The following is a 21248-nucleotide window of genomic DNA, read 5'->3' as shown; positions in this document are numbered from 1 at the left end:
TGATAAATATTTACACATACATGCATCACTAATAAATTTATCTGTTGATAATTGAACAACCCTTGTCAATAAATCTGTCAATAAATATATATTACCGACATATATAAATTTATATGTAATTATCCATTGATAATTTAATTAATTATTATAGTGAATATAATAGATTGCAGCAACAAAACAAAAGCTACTTTTCAATGCTTATGTGATTGGAGACAAAAGCTGGTTTTCAATGCTTATGATTGGAAACTTTGAAGAGCTAAATTAGAATATGAGAAGCCACTGAAATTTTTGGTGGATAACAAATCTACCATTTAGTCTCTCCAAAAATCTCGTTTTTCCATGGCAGAAACAAAAACAATGAAAAAAAATTATATTTGGAATGACCAAGTAAGTCAAGGAAGAATAGAACTTATACATAGCAGAAGATCGTATTATTGATGCTTTTACCAAGCCTCTAAATTATTTGAGATTTGAAAATTTGATAGAGCTTATGAGATTAAAATGTTTCTATTCTATGATTAGACAGTTTCTTTTATTGCAGTTATTTTTATTTTTACAGTTCTGTACGTTTTGTATGTTCTGAATGTTCTGTATGAGAAAATTAGTTTTTGTCTCATGTTTTTCCTCCACTCCTTTCTACATACCTGTCCTCTTGTATATGTTGTGTTTGGGAGATTGTGAGAGAAAGCAGTACTTTGTTTGTGTGTGATGTGGTGTCTCTGGTCCAACACAACCTATTTTTTTAATTTATTCTTATTTATCTATAAATAATATCAAAACGTAACATTTCTATTTCTAATTTTAGAAAATGATATAAATATCAAAACTAATATTCAGTTTTACTTAAAATTGATACTTATCACCGTACATAATGCAGGTACTATAATACCAAGGTAATTAAAATCAAGTATAATATTTTTTTTTTATAATTTTATAATTCCTTAATTAGTGTCTTGTATTTGGTTAACATTGTCTTAAAAAAATTATGAACTTTTCTTTGATAAATAATTTTACACACTAGCAATTGTTATTTCTTAATATTAAATTTAGAAAAGTATAATAGGTGTGAACAATTATTTATATATATTTAACTATCACCATTATTACCCCTCTTTATTGACTTTTGTTTATGAGATGTTAAGAACTTTTCATTTTTACACACTATAAAGGTTAGATTGTTCTCAAATTCAATCAAAGGCTCTTGTCCACTTTTATGTTCCATATGTTTTTTTATGTTCACTTTTTTTAAAAAAAAAAATTATGACTTGTATTAAATTTTAAAAATGTATTTTTATAACAATATATTTTTAAAATGACTTAAGAATACACATATGAACTTTTGTTTATTATAATACATGAATCACCTAGAGTCTAGATTTATGTTATAAAATTGGCTTAGAATTTTAAAATTCAATGTTATATTACTTTTTGACAAGCTCTTTCTTTCATTAGAGTGAAATATAAAATGAATAATTTGTCCCTTGACAATTTGATTGCCTGAAATAGAAAAAAGCATATAAGAAATGTAATTTACCCTTTTTAATACAAAATGCTCTAATCATTTAACCTTCGAAATCTTTTTTACCAGAATCTAGTTCAACTTGCTCAATTTAAACTCTTATAATGGTTTCAACATGTTTATTTTTTATATATAAAACTCTTTCTATCACTGTTGTTACGTTGGTTTACAGCATAATTACAAAAATCAAATTGCAATGCCACTTGTTGCGGAAAAGTAAGAGGGTCGTGGCATTAGCCAAGCCACATATCGTCTTTCTCAAAGTACCAATACTCTAATCACACACTATCAATCAATTACCAATAATGGCACAGGAAGGAATCCCTCATCGCTCAGTTTCGGCATCTCCCCTCAATAGCATAAGCATATATAAACTGCACTACAACTATTTGTAGTTCAAGGGACCAAATGGATGATGAATCATGGCAACAATGGGTTTCAATTTTGGTAAGTAACATATGAAATATGGTATCTAACTTTATACACAACCTTGTTCCTAAAAATTGTTCTCTTTTGTTGTGTTTACAGGAGGAAAATGATTGGCATACTTTACGTGATTTTGACCTGAACTCTGCTGGAGAAGAATTTAAGGGGGACAATTCAGTGGTGCCTGCAGAAGACTCATTGAAAGAAAGCAGCACTACCCTTCTAAGCAATTTTCCATCTTTGGAAGAGAACACTGGCTTTGACACGACAAGTGTCACACAACAACATGCTTCTCCACGACCAAAGTCTTGTGTTCTGTCGTTTGAGAATTTCACTTCAGTGCCAATTTTTGATAAGAAAACGTGCCAACATCTTGGTGAACACTCAAATCAGACCCAAGAAAAAACCAGAAAACCCCTCAAGAGGGAAAGAAACTCTTCTCAGACACTTGATCACATAATGTCTGAGAGGAAAAGGAGAGAGAATCTCACCAAAATGTTCATTGCCCTTTCTGCTCTTATTCCTGGCTTGAAAAAGGTTAGTTCATATAGTTTTTCCTTTGCTTCTTAGTACCATGGATATATATATCACTATTTCTCATACTATTTTAATAAATTATTAGCATCTGAAGATCCAATTTGGTATTAGAATACTATTAGGGTAGATTTTCTAGAAACTGAAACTAAATTTGATTGTAACAATTATGTATTTGTAATTGACTTTGTTATGTTTTATTTTTTTAACTCTTTTTTTTCTAGGGTTATTTATATACATAATCCTACTTGTAATACATTTAATTAACTTTTTCTAATACTGTATATAAGATGTATTTTATTACTTATATTTGATTAGGAAGACTATTTTCTTGATCAGCTTCACTCAAAGCCAACTCTAATAATTTGATGTTTAAGCCATCAAATACTACAAATCAGCTTTTTTTTCATCGGTTTTGTGTATTTTTACATCTATTACAAAACTGATGTAGATTGTTCAATGGGTGCAAAGATGATTTTGCTTTGCATGAAGTCGAAAAATGGATGTAAGAAAGTTCTAATCTGTAAAGATGTGTGTAGGTGGACAAGGTTTCTGTTCTGAACAAGGCCATAGAATACGTGAAGTGTCTTGAGCAGCGTGTGAAAGATTTGGAGAAAGAGAATAAGAAGAGGAAGATAGAATCAGAAGGGTGCTTGAAAGTGAGCAAAAGCAACATGGTTGGATATGACTTTTCGTGGACCTCTCATGCTTGTAATGATGGTGACGAAGCTAGCAAGAAATGTTCGAAGGTTGAAGCAAGAGTTGCAGGAAAAGATGTACTTATCAGAGTAACGTGTGAGATGCAAAGGAACATTGTGCAGAACGTAATGGCCAAGCTTGAAGCTCATAATCTCTCTGTTGTTAGCAGCAATGTTTTGCCTTTTGGGAATTCTGCTATCACCATTACCAGCATTGCTCAGGTATATCTACACTCTTCTTATTATGACACATCTTATCAACATACCACTTTCCTTCTTTAAACATTCAAGAAAGTATATATGTCAAAATCTAATAATTTAATCAACTATTACTTTTAATTATTCTCTCACTTAGAAAAAACATCACTCGTTCCAGAGATAGGATAAACAATTTCAGTTGTCTGGTGTGAAAATCGATGATCAGTAGTTCTTTTGTTTTATCTTCTTTACATGCATGTGATTATTTTTGGGATTGCTATTTTTTGAGATTGTTATATCATTCTCATTCTCATTAGTTTTCAAAATTCATCAAGCATGTATCAAAGTTCTCATTTCTTATCTTTTGAATGTCTTTCATCACTAATTTCATAATCATAATCCTCCAAATATTTGCACAAAATACAATTTTGATGTTGCAAAACTGGAAGATCATTAATACAAAATACGACTAGAAAATGTAAGACATAATTACAATTTATATTTGTTTATAATATAAATGAAAAGTGCAATTAGATCATTATATTAATTATTTTATAAGATATTTTCTAAGAATAATTACAATCACGAGGTGTCTTCTTTCCAATACTTACATTTACGATACAGAATAAAATAGTATCCTGATTGTAAGAACAAGAATATTTACAGAGTTAGAATCCTTGTGAGCCTTACATGCTTATCACATGGAACATTAAAATAATAATATATTGTTGTGCATGGAGCATGATACGTATATGTATGATTGCCCTATCTTGCAGATGAACCCTAAATTCACCACGACAGTTGACAACTTTGTGAAAACATTGACTGAGGATTTGTCCAAGTGCTGTAACCTGTAATATTAATAAAGAGCCACACAAGAAATATTAATTAATGCATTATCTGCTGCTTCAGCACGTTTCTGTTGAATGTATCTTTTCCATTTTTGTCAATCATTGAAGCTCCTAAAGAAAGAAATAGTGCTGCTGTGCATGATAGTTATGGTTTTTGCAATCTTCACGAACATTCGTTTTTAATTATGGAAAATAAGATGATTTTGTTTACTTTACAATTAATATATTTGTATAGTTTTCATCTTGAATGTGCATGCTTTCTCCACCCTACATTGCAATTTTAAATGCTTCAATAAATTCACCCTGTCAGTGTGTTTGGATACACAGACACAGAAAGAAAGAAAAAAGAAGAGAAAGTTTAAAATTGAAACACATAATCATTGGAAAAAAAAATACTAATTTCAAGAAAAATAAAAACCTTTTTAATAAAAAAAAACAAAGATTTACTATATGTTTTCAACACAATTCCATTACATATTAAGACATAACCAATTATGTTGTTATCTTTTTAATAATATTTATCTATTTAAATTTTGCTATAATATCTCATTTAATAATATAGAGCATTGCATAATAAAAAATTTAAGAATAAATAATCAAAGATTTATATATTACTAATACCGTTATATAAAGTAACTATAATATCAATATATATCAATTCTATACAATTAAGAGATAATATTACATTTATCCAAAGTATAATAAAGTTTCTTAGAAGAAGCTTATATCAAACAAGACCACCTTAGATTTATACAATAACAACACTATCATTTTGAACGGATTTGTCACTACATCATTGTATGCTCACAGCTATTAAGGTGATCAATGGTTAACAATTGTTATTAGAGCGACGAAATAACTCTCAATACCCAATTCATATATCAATACATACATTAATGAAACGCCACCATAGAATCTCCCTACGAGATCCATAAAATTATGCCAAATAGAAATAATTACAAATGAAATTTTGTGATTTGGATAAATGATATCCTCTTCTTAGTACTTTCGTCAATAACATGTTGCTTCTAATTCATTGGACGTTTTTCATGCCAAGAAGGGTGATTAGAATATGAAGTTTATCTTCCACCAATGACTAGGTGAAGATATCAGCGACCTGATCTTTTGTGTTACATATCATAAATCCACAGTATCCTTATTTACATGATCATGTATGAAGTGATGTTTGACTTTAATATGTTTGTCACATGACTACAATGTAGGAATTCTAGACAAATTAATAGCGACATTATTATCACAGTATATAAGGATCTTACTCTCAAAGTAAATATAATCTTCTAATTTATTTTTTATTCAAAGTAATTATGAGAAGTAATGGGCAACAAATATGTATTCTGCTTCAACAATTGATAGCTTAATTTTTCTTTGCTTTTTGTTCAACCATGAGACAAGGTTTCCTCCAATGAAGTGGCAGCCTCCACTTATACATTTTTGTTCAACTTTGTCTTTAGCATAATCAGCTTAATGAATATCACAATAGCCTTCGAGCCTGAAACTTTCACTTCCTTTATAGCACAGACCAAGATTAGTTATTATAATTAGATAACAAAATATTCATTTAACAACACTAAGATGAGTTTCTCTTGGATCTAACTGAAATCTAGCACATAGACAGACATTGAACATTATATTAGGTCTAGACGTTAAGATATAAAAGTGATCCTATCGTTTGTCGATAAATAGTGTTAAAGCTTTCATTTAGCCCTAGGCCAGTTGTTGGATGCATTGGAGTCTTCATCTCCTTTACTTTATCCATTTTGAATTTCTTTAGTAGCTCTGTTATGTATATTGCATCTGTCTCTTGCTTAATTTATAGTCCAAGAAAGAATTTTAGTTCATCCATCATGCTCATCTCAAATTCATCATGCATCATCTTAAAGAAATCTTGACAAAGATCTCCATTAGTAGCACCAAAGATTATATGATCAACATATATTTGGATTATTATGAAATCATAGTTGACATTTTTGCGAAACAATGTGGTGTCTACCTGTCCTCTTGTAAAACCATTTTCAATGAAGAATAGACTTAACCTTTCATACCAAGCTCTAAGGGCTTGTTTCAATCCATATAAGGATTTGTTAAGTCTAAAAATGTGCTTATGATTGATTGAACATTCAATGTAACACCCCTAGTGGGATGCCACGTGTAAAGAAATAATCAATCTTACTCGGCACAAAATATGTAAAATAGTTATTGTTATTTACTCAAAATCTTTTACGCGGAAGAAAAAATCACAATTTAAATAATGTCCATACAACACCAAAATATACCATAACATATCCTTTACAAAAACTCCAAGTCAAATGTACGAAAAGAAAACTTTAAAGACAAAATCCCACAAATATTTATTTCCTATCTCTTGTCGTGCTACTATTCAGTCTCATCTGCAACACTATCTACTCCCGTACAAATACAACCATCGTAGGTGGAACTACAACCACAATAGGCAAGGGTGAGTACCCATAAATAATATCAATAGGACAAAAAATCAACTTACTATAGTGAAGAAACTGATCGAATAAAAGTTGAGAGATTACCTCAAGGATCACTCTAGCAGTCTTCAATCTTCAAACAAATGAACAGAAATTAAGAAAACCTAAAGAGAAGGGAAAGAGATATAAAGGAAAGAGTTTTAGAGAGAGTATGTGTTTTTAAATAATGAAAGTTGTTTATAAAAACTTTATTTATATTTTAATTTTTTAATATCAAAATATTGAAGTCTCACCATTTTAAACAAATTATCAATTCCGAAACACTATATTTTTTAGGCTGTTACATCTAAAATAAAATAAATAAATAAATAAATAATATAATATAATATTTTTAAAAGAAGATATGACTAGAAAAGAAAATATTACATTCTACTAAAAGCGGATTAATTATTTTTTAAAACGAATAATAATATAAAAAATTGTAGTGTTTCACACTTCTAACAAAACAAAGTGTAAATTAATTCCTATTCTAGTGAAGTCTATATAATTCCACGTAAAAGAAAGAAAATCATCTACTAATTTCTTCATGAATGGATAGAATATGCAGCACATGGATTATAATGGGATGAACAACAAAACATATGGTTGAAAAGAAGACAGGGAAAAAATCCAAAGATGGCCGAAAAGCTCGAAGAAAGAGAAAAGAGAAGGTAGCTTATTTCCACCTGATTTGATTAATATGACTTGAAAGATGAAAAAAAGGGAAATGGGTAAAAGAAAAGTGCCAAATAATGATATTGTAAATGTTATGTTATGAGAAAAAACAAATGGTGGTGGTGTGTCATGTAAAAGTAGAGAGTGACATACACTTTTGTAGTTTGTTTGGAAACGGTGGTTTTGGAAATATGATTGAAGAAAGCATGAGGTTAGGGAAGAGGGTGGTTGTTGCTTGGAACAACGTGTTGGTGACATGAAAGCTTATGCATTTTTGGTAGGGTAAAGGGTTAGGTATTTTGTGAACGAGGTTTCTTTCGATCCACTTTATGTTTTATTTTGACAAATCTAGGGTTTCATTCATGTTAATCACAGTTAAATGATCCCATCGAAAAGATTACTATAAGGATCGTTTCTTTACTTTATGTTTTAAAATTCTAATGATACTTTTTTATATATGCAAATAAAAATTATAATACATCACTTAAACAAAATCACATAAAAAATAATTAAATTAATACTAATTTGAATTCAAATATATTAATAAATGAACTTTAAGCCTACCTCAATCTTACAAAACCAGCTTGTAAAATAAGATTTGCACTTATTTATATACTTTAAATTAACTTTTATTTTTAATACACCCTCTCACGTCGAGGTATATACATCTTGAGTATGAAACTACATTGATGGGTGATCCAATAACGGTCCGATAATGGATAAAACAATATGTCCAACAAACAAAAATTATCACTATAATAGACTCTACTCTGGTTCTGATAATATGAATTTTAAACCTAATTCAATTTTACAAAACTGATTTGTAAGATAAACTTTATAAATTGATCTCATCAGATGTGAGACTTCTATCAAAATATAGTTTATATTTTAAATTTCAATTTTATACTATTTACAATTAATATAAAACCTAATTTTTGGTAGCGCGTGAAGATAAGAAAAAGTAAAATGATGGGAGAGAATAATACTCACACCACCCGATTAACAAAAAAAGTTAAATGACATATATTTAATTTAAAAATATAAAAATTGAGTACTTAATACACAAACAATTTAGGTTTAATAGGTTCGGAGGTCCCTATATTTGCGGATTCGTTTCAATTGGGTCCTCCAATTTTGGAAGTGATCAATTGAGTCCCTAATTTAACAAAATTGAGTCAATAATACCCTTTCGTTAAATGCAATGGACGACATTAACTTTTTAAACAGGCGACATGCTGAGGCATCCTTTTATTTGCAGATGGCTCTGAATACATGGATTTTATATGATTATAAAGCATTGGTAAGAAGTTGGATTTATAAACAGATTAACACTGAAAGGGTAATATTGACTTAATTTTGTTAAATTAGGGACCAAATTGATCACTTTCAAAATTGGAGGACCCAATTGAAACAAACCCGCAAATATAGGGACCTCCAAACCTATTAAACCAACAATTTAATAAGAAGTCAATTAAAAATATTAAAATTTATTTAAAATTTAAAACTTAATTAAGTCTAATTACCAATTACCAACTATGTGATCAATTACCTAATTTCGAACAAAATTTTAAAAATTAATCTTTAATACTAAGACTATAATTTTTCTCAACTTTTTCCTAAACGAAATACATTGATACTCATACTGAACCAACTATTTACTTAAATAAATTTTGAACTTTATACTAAAAGTGTTAAAAGAGTTATCTCATTTAAAAATATAATCAAATTATAATATAATATTACATAAAAGTAATTAACAAATTATCTTAAATAAAATCTTTTAAACTTATGATATCGACATGAAAAATATATACTCAATATCTTTCACATCAACATGTAGTTCTTTTGTCACTCATTTAAGCAGCCATGGCATTCCCTACACATCACCACCAGCTGTTTCCAACAGCAAGTTCATGATTCATAAATTATTAGCAATTATAATTGTTTCGGTTTTTTTAGAAAAAAAAATCATTTCATTGTCAAAATTTAACTCTCCTTTTATTATAAAATGTTAAAAATAATACATATTAACTTTTTAATACGTAAAAGGGTCCCTAGCTAATGAAGCTTTTCTGGTAGTTCTGACACTTGTCATTAGAGGCTTTTGCAGATGTTGGATCAATACATTCATCACGTGCTTTACTTGTACAATAATTATATAAAAGAAAAGGAGACAACAAAGGCTGTCATATTTTATACGACTTAGACCCATCATATAATTGCAAACTTCACACGTGTGAACACAGTATATGGTCCTCATTCCAGCACTTGTTTCTACGCATTTACACTATGCATCATTCCAGCACTTACAGTCTATTTAGTGTTACTACTACCATAACGTGCAATGTTAATATGCTCTAATAATTATAATTATCACATGTTCTGAATCATTTTTAATCTTTATCAAATAAGGAGGAGGAAATTAATTTGTTGAGCTTTGACAGAAACCATAAGCTATAAGAAAGTATATGAAAGAAATACCAAGAAGAGGGAAACTAGTTAAAGGGATAATACACTAAGGTAGTATGATAAACTTTTTTTCATAAGGTCAAACCATTAAGAGGAGTTAGGAGTAAAGGCAAGTAAACCTAAAAATATCGTTTAATCAGATAAAAAAACCTTTTTCATACTATGCTTAATAATATTCAAACATATTTCGTTTAGCATGTGTATTTAATAAACATAAAAAAGAAAGAAATTGTTGAGACAAAATCGTCTAAAAAAAGTTAGACTATCTAGCAATCAATGTTTTGAATTTATCAAACAATACTTAACGAAATATTGTTTATAAATATGCACTCATCAATGGTCATTCTACAAATTAGTAATGATATTTTCAATAACAAGTTGTGCTAGTCTTGAGCCTATTAAGAAGTGACCATCATGAAAGTGGTAATATTTTCAAAGGAACTTTAAGCAACCAAAGGTGTTGCTTTCATAAAAAAAAAACATGAATCAACTTTGTCCATTGTTGAGTCACAAAATCAACTTCATCATCACCTTCATTTTCTCACCTATAATTTGCCTCATTGTTCTCTCACTATCAAACCTGATTTCACTATGCTAAAAATTTCATCCTTATTCTGCATCACTACACCAAAAATCAGAACCCATCACCCCATTACCATTCAAGTTGCCCAACTCATGCATTGTTTGAGCTTCTCCCCACACTGATTCTCTCTTCTTAATGCTACTTATAATTGTCTCCTTTTTATAACATTTAATATACACCAAACCAACTTACAACATTCATTCGTTTTTAAATTCAAAATAATAAAGGCATCAACGCCAAAACAATGTAGATATTAGGTTCATATGCTAACCTTTTCTAATGCAGAAAATGCAAAGGAGGTGGCAGCGAAGGCAACACCACACAAAGCCCAACAATCCTCGTGAATTTCGTTGACAAGAATGTCTAAGGCAACCTGTGAGTGCATAAGTTCTTGATGTTGGAGGAGACATGAATGCGAGGACAAGTAGATGAATGTCAGGATAACAATTGGAATGGAAGGAAAAGAGAGAATGGAATGGCAATGACGATGAAACTTTCCTAATGTTGTTGAGACAGCAACGCGACAAACAAGATGGAAGAAGGATTACTCGCAATTGAGAACTAGATGGAATAGAAGGAGGAAAGTGAATAGAACAGAAGGAAAGACTAAGACGAAGACGAAGACTACTCATGAGAAGGGAGAAGGATAGATCCAGTCACTATGTATAGAGGTGAATAAGGTGAAGCACGAAAGTTGGAAACAAAAAAAAAAATTAAACATTTCATACCAATTATTGTGACTAACCGGTATAAAAGGTCACTTTCTATATCAATTTTAGGTCTAATCAATATAAAAAAAATTTGTAATTTGTTACAATTTTGCTATTGCACATTTTCTATATCGGTTCTAGGTTCAACTGATATAGAAAAACTTTGTAATTTGTTACATTTTTTTCCTGTGCACCACTTTCTATATCAGTTTTGGATCAACCGATATAGGAAAACTTTCTAATTTATTACATTTTTGTCACCGCACCACTTTCTATACTGATCCTAGCTCCAAACAATATAGAAATTTACACGATATTTACAATTATGCCACAACGTCAATTTTTATACCAAGTAGATTATAATCATTATAAAAAATCGCTACAAAAATTGTCTTTTGTACTAGTGTGTGTGATCAAATCTCGGTAGTTTGATTATGTGATGATATTCCTTAATACCATATACTTACAGAATATTTGGTATATCATGTTAGATAATGAAATCATTTATATAAATTCTATCTATATTTTAAATTTTCAATATTAAAATAAGTTAGTCTCATTATTTAAAATATGCTATCATATTTAAGACACAATTTTATAGCTCATACAAAAGAGAATTATATTAATTATTTTTAAAGTTAAGGAACAAAAATATATCAAAATTTCAAACATGAAAATAATTTAATTTTACATGCAAATATAAAACTAAAAACATAATCAATCCTTAGGATTATTTGAAATAGAGTTTTTTCATTAATGTCAATTAATTATTTTTCGTAAGTGTTATATATATATATATATATATATATATATATATATATATTTAAATTTGATGTGAATATTTTTTAATAGTGTTTATAAAGCTGAAGGAGTAAATTTTTGCATTTGATGTTTGTTACTACTGAGTAGATTGGACCGACCGGCCATGCAGAGGCGATGGAAGTCAATTATTCCCGCTACTTAGGTTAGACCGACCGGCCATGTAGAGGCGATGGAAGTCAATCATTCTCGGTCGACCAATTAATGATGTAACGGTCACCGTGGAGCGGTTAAGGTTTGTATTGATTGTCATTAAGAGGTAAATTAATGGATTATATTCCTTGAAATCCTATAAATAACAACTGATTAGGAAGGTAAAAGCTCTTATTTCTGATTTTAACTAGACTTGCATAGATAAATTCTGACTTAAGCGTCGGAGTGTTTCCTGCAGGTCATCCCCATTTTGGCATTGAGAGAGAAAGATCCAGAAGGTAAGACCGGAGACAGGAGAACCGATCGGCGGAAGCGGAACATTCCCGAGCAAAAACAGCAAAAGTTTTCCTTGTCCCATTCCAGCAGAAACAATGTTAATTGAAAACAAAAACAAGATCAAATTTAATAAATATAAATTTACTGTATTCAAATAAAATATTTAGAAATTAAATTATAAAATAAAATAAATTTATTATATTAAATTTTTAAAAAAGATACATTTATTTATTCAAAAAGCAGATTAATTAATCATTTTTTTCATGATCAATCACTTTTTCACATGGTAAATGTGTTTGATTTCACTGTTGTACTAGAGATAGAAAGACGAGTGACTAAGTCCGTTGGATGAACGATTTCGACAAAAACATGAAAGTGAATTTGTACGAGAAATGGGATACTGTGCTAAACTCGTGGATGGAAGTATATTTTCAATTATAATAATAAAAAAATAGTAATATTATTATTTTTTAAAAGTTTTGCAGGTGTTTGATGAATAAAGTTATCACGCGTTTTGATTGAAGAATAATTATAGAAAGAAAAAGGAGACAACCATAAAAGTCATTTTTATGACCTACACCCATCATATGATTGCCAACTTTTCATGTCTCAGAATGGTCCTCATTCCACCCACGACTTGTTTCCATGCATCTAGACATGCTAAAATAGACCATCAAAAGACATTTTTATGGAATCATAAAATAATTACAATATAAAATATTGTTTCTCATTTTAAAGTATATACATTTTAAACATAAACATGGTGGTCTAATAGTAGATTAAACAATACATCCAACAAAATAAATCATTGGATGAATAGTAACACAATAAATTAAATGAATAACAAATCTTGTTAGAATAGATTAAGTAGGCTTTAAATTTAACCCAACTTTACAAAATCGTTTGTAAAATAAAATTTACATTTATTTATATATTATAAATTCACCTAATAAAAAAAACATGAAAATATAATATGCAATCAATCCAAAGTTTACATGTTTTTACTTTGTCTGGTCCATCATACCAAATTTATAATTTCTTTTATAATTTTTATTTTAATACAAGACTTTTCCAAAATCATATTTTATTTATTTTTATTCATATTTTAACTTTTTATTACCTAAAAAATAATATTTTACAATACATATAATCCAAATCTCTTTTTAAGACTTTGTATGATGGCCAACCAAAACCAAAATCCAAGCTAGGCTGGCAAGAACGAAGGTCAATTGAGACTGGTTGGACCGAAGGTCTAGAAAGTTTGAGTCAAAGATTAAGACCGTTTAGCTCGAGTCAAAAGTTGAGACAATATAGCACATGCCAAAGTTTGACATGGACCAATCCAGGCTGAAGGTCGTGATATACCGGTCTGGACTGAAGGCCGAGATAGGCAGGCCTACATCGATGGGCGAGACAGACCTGTCCTGATCGAAGGTTGAGACAAGCCAACTCAAAGTGAAAGTCAAGATGGGCCGACATAGACCTAAGACCGAGACAGGTTGGCCTACCGAAGGTCGAGAGAAGGTTGTCCAGGCTGAAGGTTGAGATGGATTCGCCCAAGTCAAAGGTCAAGATGGACTGAGCAAAGGTTAAGACAAGTCAGTCCAAACTAAAGGTTGATATGAGTTAACATGGGCCAAAGGTAAAAACAGGTCGACTCAGAATTAAGGTCGACACAGGTTAGCATAGTTCAAGGTCAAGACAAGTCAATTAGGCGAAAGAACGAGATGAGTCAATCCAAGTTAAAGAATGTAACAGGTCATCCTAAGTTGAAGGATGAGACAAAGGTCGAAGATCAATATAGATTAGACTAAACCTAAACTAAAAGTTAAGATAGACTTTCCTAAACAAAAATATTAATAACATATTTATAAATATAATACATACTTTTCATTTTTAAAAAGAAATTCCATGAATTAACCCTCGTTTATAAAATAAGGTTAACATAGACCTTAAGTCGAGACAAGCCAGTTGGACGAAAGATTAAAACATATTAATCTAGGTCAAAAAATGAAATACGTTATCCAAGATTGAAAGACAAAACAAAAGCCAAAGATCGAAAATCAATATAATTAACCCAAACTTAAGCCAAAAATCAAGATGAATTTATCTAAGTTCAAGATCATTCTTAGACAATTCAGATTGAGATAAACTTTCTTAAACCCTCGTTTATAAGGATTCTGTGAACTTTCTTGATTTGGATCTAAGTTTTTTTTTATCCTGTACGATTTTTTAGCCAAAGACCATATAAAACAAAACAGAACCGAATCCTGTGGACCGGACTGACAAGTCTATATCTAGTACTATTGGTATCTAATTTTAATTATCATCGTACAACCATTATCTATATTAGCCACGTGGTTGGTAGAACGTTTGAAGGGTTCCTTTCCACAATATATAGTCCAACAAAATGAAACTATACTTGGCAAAAACAATGGATGAATCATGGGAAAAATGGTTTTCTGATTTAGTAAGTAATACAACATAGAATGCATGAGAATCACGCAAGAAAAAAGTTGTATGTTAATATTTTATATCATTTGGTTCTTATGAAAATGATTCTCCTTTTTGCAGGAAATGGATGATGATGAGTTGCGTTTGTTCAACGAACACGACGTGAACTCTCTTGAGGAAGAATTGATGAAGGGAGAGAGTTCAGTGCCTTATGATTCAGATTTTGCTATCAACAACAACAACAACATGGAAAATCTTTCATGTTTGGAAACGAACACGAATTCTAGTTCGGAGAAGAACCATGAATTTTCATCCTGCACTCTCTCTTTCGAGAACTCCACTGTTGTGTCAAATGATGCTGATGAAGCATTCCATGCGAAGCAAAAGAAAAGCACTTTTCAGACGCAGCTGCATATAATGTCTGAGAGGAAGAGGAAGAGGAGAGAGAAAATCAGCACTATGAGGGTATCCTGGTTTGAAAAACTTCAATTCCTACACTTCGGCTTTGGTTTATTTTATTATTATTCTTATAATTGATTTAGATGAAAATATTCTACTGTAGTTAAGAAAGATATTTTAAAGCTTAATTTCACAAAATAATATTTTGATAACGGATAACATATCCTGATAAATATTAATTTTAATATCATATTAAAAAATAAATTTTAAATATTAATTTTGATATCATATTAAAAAATGAATTTTAAGTGTAAATCTATAAAATCGATTTATGAAATATGTATTATAAATTAGTTTTATTTTTAGTTGATGTGAGATTTTCAAATATTTTTTATAAATTTTTTAAAAAAAAAAGTTATTTTGTAAACTATTGAGTCACTTTTATTAATTTATTTGGTTATCAGATATGAAAATTCTATTAACTGTGAATTTCGAAAAAAAAACACTTGACTAACATTATAAATGTCATATTAGGTTTTATTAACAAAAGAGAGCACTTACTGGAAAAGGAAAAAAATAAAGAAGAAATAAAGTTAATTTGCTATAAAACAATAATCAAAATACTTTTTTCATTCACAATTAAGTAAATCAGATACTTTTTCATGAAAAAAATAATAAATTATATATCTATGTATGTGTGTATGTATATTTACAAAACACTCGTTAAATAACAATTAATGTAAAATTAAAAGATGTAAGTAATCATTGTATTGATTAAGAAATACACTATTTTATAAATTAAAAATTATTGATGTTTAAAATATTTTTTATTGATAATAAAATTTTGTAATTAATTTATAAATTAGAGTTTAAATTCAATTAATTACCAAGATTTTAGTTAATTATTATTATTAATTTCTGTTATTAACTAGACTAATTTAAAATTTAATAATATTAAATAGCTAAAATATTTGTATGTTATATAGTGATTTTAAACTAATTTGGAAAGACTCTAAATGATAACCTCATTCAAATTTTCAAATTATAAAGTAATTAGATTATGAAAATGTAAAGCATAAAAAAGATCATTAAAAAATATTCATTTACCCAAAATTGGACTCGACTATCCTTATATTGCTGCTTTCTCAGAAAAATAATCAGATAACACAATAACAATAAAAAATTATTTTTCAGATAAACTGAATTTCAGAAAAAAAAAACAACATATATCATTTTTATTCTTTATAAGTAACATTAATGATTGTAATTTTTTAATTTGTTTTTTATGTAAAGTATTTAATCATTTTTAGTAACACTTGTTATACAGCACGCGAATTCAGAGATAAGAAAATGACGTATTTTTACCTTTTGGATGTCTTTAGCGTCTGCCCGAATTTATTTTCTATTGGTTAAAGCGAAGACTTATCTTCTTATAATAAACAAGCCAAAATATCTTCAAATATTCAAATTTCAATAAAAAGCTTCACTGATATTGCTTTTTATAATATTCATTATTTATAAAAAAAATCAGTTAAAAATCTAATGCTTAATTAAAATTTTAAATATAGTAGCAAATATTTCACACTTATTAATTAGGTTTTAAGAATAAAAATATTAAGCAAAAAAACACTTTAATACAAATATAATATGAATTAAAGAGCTAAAAACTAAGTTGTGAATACTATACTTTTTTCACCAAAAACATCCTAAAAATAAATAGTAATCTCTCGTTATTTTATTTTACAATAATATGTTATGACAACATATTTTAAAGTTATCTTTATATAATAGGTTATAAATTTATTACTTAAAATTCATATTATTCTCTTACCTACCTACTACTCTTTACAATTTTCCAAAATCAAATAAACTGGAAAATTTGCCTTTTTCAAGACTATTCCAATATATAATTCATCTTACTTTTACTTTTGCCTAGTCCCTCGTAGTAAATATTTTTTAATTTTTAAGAAAATTTATTTTAATTCAAGATTTTTATAAAGTTACATTTTAATTATTTTTTATTCATATTTTAACTTTTTATTACATAAAAAAATATTTTATCACATATTAATTATTTTTTTCATATTTTAACTTTTAATTACTTAAAAAAATAATATTTTATTGATATATATATATATATATATATATATATATATATATATATATATATATATATATATATATATATATAATAAAGATGTGTAGTATATGTCATTATACAACTGGGTTGCTGGTGGTACCAAATCTGCAACTGGGTTGGTAGATTTTAAGCCTAACTCATCCCCACAAAATCAACTTGTAGGATAAGGTTTGCATCCATTTATAAAGTAAGAATTGACTTTATTTTTAGTTGATGTGGGACTTTCAACACACCCCTTAGTAGTGGGTTTTAAACCTAACTTAACCCTACAAAATCGGCTTGTAAGGTGAAGTTTGCATCACTTATAAAGTAAGAATTGACCTTATGTCTAGTTGATGTGGGACTTCCAACACTTATGAAAATGATTCTCATTTTTGCAGGAAATGGGTGATGATGAGTTTCATTTGTTCGTTGAACACGAGATGAACTCTCTCGAGGAAGAATTGATGAAGGGAGAGAGTGGTTCAGGTTTTGGTATCAACAAAAACAACAACAACATGGGCGATGGTTCGTGTTTGAAAAAGAACACACAACGTGCGAATTCTGGTTCGGAGAAACAGGTATTTTCATCCTGCACTCTCGCTTTTGAAGACTCCACTGTGGTTTCAAATGTTGCTGATGCAGCATTCCATGCAAAGCCTGAAAAGAAAAGAAGCACTTTTCAGACGGAACAGCACATCATGGCTGAGAGGAAGAGGAGAGAGAAAATCAGCACTATGATGATAGAACTTTCAACCATGCTTCCTGGTTTGAAAAAGGTAAAAGGAAAATAGTTTTTTAATAATTTTTTTTATAACATTTTGATAATATACATTGATTATGATATATTAACAATTCTTTTAACAATATTTTCAAAAATAAATCATGTATCACTGTTTTATTAACATGTATATTGGTAATAGATCAATCATGAATTATCACACAAGTTATTGTAAAAAAATAGTTGTTTAAAATAATATTTTTTAACGTAAATAATAATATTTTGACAACATTTTTTTAATAATATTTTAATATCATTTATGTGTTATTATGTGATTGGTCCAAAATTAAATAATAATCATAAATATTAATATGGATCAATTACAAAATAACACATTGATTATATTAAAATGTTGTCGAAAAATGTGGTGAAAGTATCGTTGAGAAACATTTTGTGTGTAGTTAAAAGTAAAATATTTGTATGTACAGTTGGACAAGATATCTATCGTTGGAAAAACGATCGATTATGTGAAACATTTAGAGAATCGTGTAAATGATTTGCAAGAACAGAAACGTAAGACAGAATCTGTAAAGTGCTGCAAAAACAAGGGATCCAATGTTAATATTTCAGAAAAATTTCCGAAAGTCGATGCAAGTGTTTCAGGTAAAGATGTAAGAATCAGAGTTATTTGTGACAGACGAGAAAACATTGTAACAAAGCTATTTTCGAAGCTTGAATCTCACCATCTCTCCATAGTTTGTAGCAGTGTTCTGCCATTGGGAAGTTCTGCTCTAAACATTTCTATCATTTGCCAGGTACAATCTAATATCATCCATGCAAAAGGAAAATTATTATTAACTAGGGTTTCTTTAGAGGAAACTTCTCCATAAATATGTCTTAAATTAAAGTTAATTTGTTTATGAAGTAAAAAATAAATTTTGAAAAAGTTAATAATAGAATTTTTTTTCCTGCAAATAACATTTATAAATTAGCTCTTACATCAATTAATTTATGAAAAAATTGATGTCATTTTTTCTTATTTTTTTCTAGAAATAATTATAAAGATTTTCTTTCTAACATACTCATGTCAATTATGTAATCAAGTTTTGCAATATATTGTTGTGCAGGTGGAACATTTCAGCATGGCAGTAGATGACTTAGTGAATATTTTAAATGAGGATTTATTGAAATTATATAACTTGCAATAACATTACGTTAGTGAAGAATTTTGTGTTCATTTATATTGATGTGTATTAGGTGGGCAAAAACTTGCCTCACCATAAAACTTCTTTGTATTATTTACTCATTCATGATTTAATTAGTGTGTTTTATTCTCCCTAGAAAATTATGTATTTATTGATGAAATTTTTTAGTTAAGGATAACAATTCATTAATAAAATAGATTTATTGACTGAAAATAATAATCAATTTTAGAATTTTTTATAGTTAATTGATATTTTTTTTATCAATAATCTTAATTTTAAATGTGAGGTTAATAATTTACAGTATTAATATATAGAGTTTACTTACTTAGGTAACCTCTGTATTAAATTTTAGTTAAAAGAAAACTCTATTCATAAAAAAAACATATTTAAACATATAGATATTTAAATAACTTTTATTTTTAATTTAAAATAAAATAAAAAATATTCAAATATTTTTAACTTTAAAACTTAAAATTTACAATAACAAATCATATATATATATATATATATATATATATATATATATATATATATATATTTATAACTTTATTTAGGTAAATTCATTTATAATGGATTTGTCAATAAAATTCGTTAATAATTAAATTTTAATAATAAGTTTTCGCAGTAAAATGGACATAAAATCTCTCGCCATTTTCTTTTGGATTTTGATTTTTATCGATAAAATTCATTACTGACATTTGATAATTGAATTTTAATGATAGTAACGTGTGCACCGTATAAAGTGACGTTTATATAGTATATACGGATAACATCAATATCACATTATATACACAGGATAATGTGACGTTTCAAAGAGATAAGTAACATCAATTAAAACTAACGTAATTCTTTTAATGGAAAACAAATCTAATGAAAGTTGTAACACATAAAAACAACATTATTTACCTTATATTATGATATTTACCATTATCATTATTATAATTAATTTTTAAATAAATACATCATCATTTCACTTATATTTTCTTTCTTATTATTATCCATTTATATATATATAATTTTATACTTCAATATAATTTATTTTTAATAATGACAATTTAAAATATATAAAATATTGTGATATCATAAAAAAAAAATTAACAAACATTTTGTTTATATATAAAAAATATATTTAAGGTCATTAAACTATAAGACAATCCTACATTTAAAATTAGCCTAAAATCTTATTTTCGTTTTTGTTATAATTTACTCGATTTAGTTTTTTATTTTCTAATTTAGTTAAATTTCAATATTTATTAAAATAATTCATATTCATATTATTTTTTATTTATCACGTATTAGTTTGTAATATTTTTAATTTTTTTTGTTTGTTTTTTTATTTTTTCACGTGTTGAAACCTCACTGTGTCACATGATAATATCAATGTCACATGTCACATGACATATATGTTAATATCAATATTACGTATTAATGTCAATACTATATAACAGTATCACGATGTCAATATATCATATATTACTAATAATGTTACATGACAATATTTTGTATTTAATTCAATTTTTCTAAATTCAAAATTTTGACTCAATTGAGTCATAACTTTTCTTTTGGAATAATTTTATTCATCTTCAAAATAAGATCAAATTAATAATTAAATATAACTACTATATATATATATATATATATCAAAATAATTTTTTAAAATTTATACATGAAATTACTCTATTGAAATATGATTTTACCTAAATATTTAAATTAATTTTAAATTAAGAAAAACATCTATTTTAAACTTATAATGATTTTAAAATATTAAAATCTAAATCTAAAATAACACTTATAATTTTTTAATTTTAATATTTAAAATAATTTAAAAATATATTTCTTTATTAATTTATTTATAAATTTAATATGACAAACACAATTACATCTTTTAACTTATAAATTACAACTATCGAGCTTTCCAATAGTCTGAATACTAAAATGTATCAC

The 21248-nt window shown here is 27.7% G+C and overlaps 2 protein-coding genes across 2 annotated transcripts; both read left to right on the top strand.

Annotated features, from left to right (window-relative positions):
* The first annotated feature begins 1811 nt into the window (after positions 1-1811).
* LOC108346785 (transcription factor bHLH18) lies at positions 1812-4434 on the top strand. The gene is made up of 4 exons (XM_017585833.2): positions 1812-1966; positions 2048-2482; positions 3019-3399; positions 4152-4434. Exons 1-4 carry the CDS (start codon positions 1928-1930, stop codon positions 4230-4232), a joined length of 936 nt encoding a protein of 311 aa, XP_017441322.1. The 5' UTR covers positions 1812-1927; the 3' UTR covers positions 4233-4434.
* A 10406-nt stretch (positions 4435-14840) lies between these two features.
* Positions 14841-19307, top strand: LOC108346784 (transcription factor NAI1). The gene is made up of 5 exons (XM_017585832.2): positions 14841-14876; positions 14981-15325; positions 17780-18157; positions 18588-18914; positions 19227-19307. The coding sequence occupies exons 1-5, from the start codon at positions 14841-14843 to the stop codon at positions 19305-19307; spliced, it is 1167 nt and encodes a 388-aa protein (XP_017441321.2).
* Positions 19308-21248: the final 1941 nt, after the last annotated feature.

Source organism: Vigna angularis, chromosome 9 (assembly GCF_016808095.1).
Source record: "Vigna angularis cultivar LongXiaoDou No.4 chromosome 9, ASM1680809v1, whole genome shotgun sequence".
Classification (NCBI taxonomy): domain Eukaryota; kingdom Viridiplantae; phylum Streptophyta; class Magnoliopsida; order Fabales; family Fabaceae; genus Vigna; species Vigna angularis.
Note: the sequence above shows the minus strand (reverse complement) of the source record. Positions and strands in the feature narration are given on the sequence as shown.

Bases quoted from the DNA above. Each gene is read 5' to 3' on its own strand.
- LOC108346785 (XM_017585833.2), top strand. From the start codon at position 1,928: ATGGATGATGAATCATGGCAACAATGGGTTTCAATTTTG. The intron at 1,967-2,047 runs GTAAGTAACATA...TTGTGTTTACAG, and splicing joins AACAATGGGTTTCAATTTTG to GAGGAAAATGATTGGCATAC. The intron at 3,400-4,151 runs GTATATCTACAC...CCTATCTTGCAG, and splicing joins CCATTACCAGCATTGCTCAG to ATGAACCCTAAATTCACCAC.
- LOC108346784 (XM_017585832.2), top strand. From the start codon at position 14,841: ATGGATGAATCATGGGAAAAATGGTTTTCTGATTTA. The intron at 14,877-14,980 runs GTAAGTAATACA...TCCTTTTTGCAG, and splicing joins AAAAATGGTTTTCTGATTTA to GAAATGGATGATGATGAGTT. The intron at 15,326-17,779 runs GTATCCTGGTTT...TCATTTTTGCAG, and splicing joins AGAAAATCAGCACTATGAGG to GAAATGGGTGATGATGAGTT.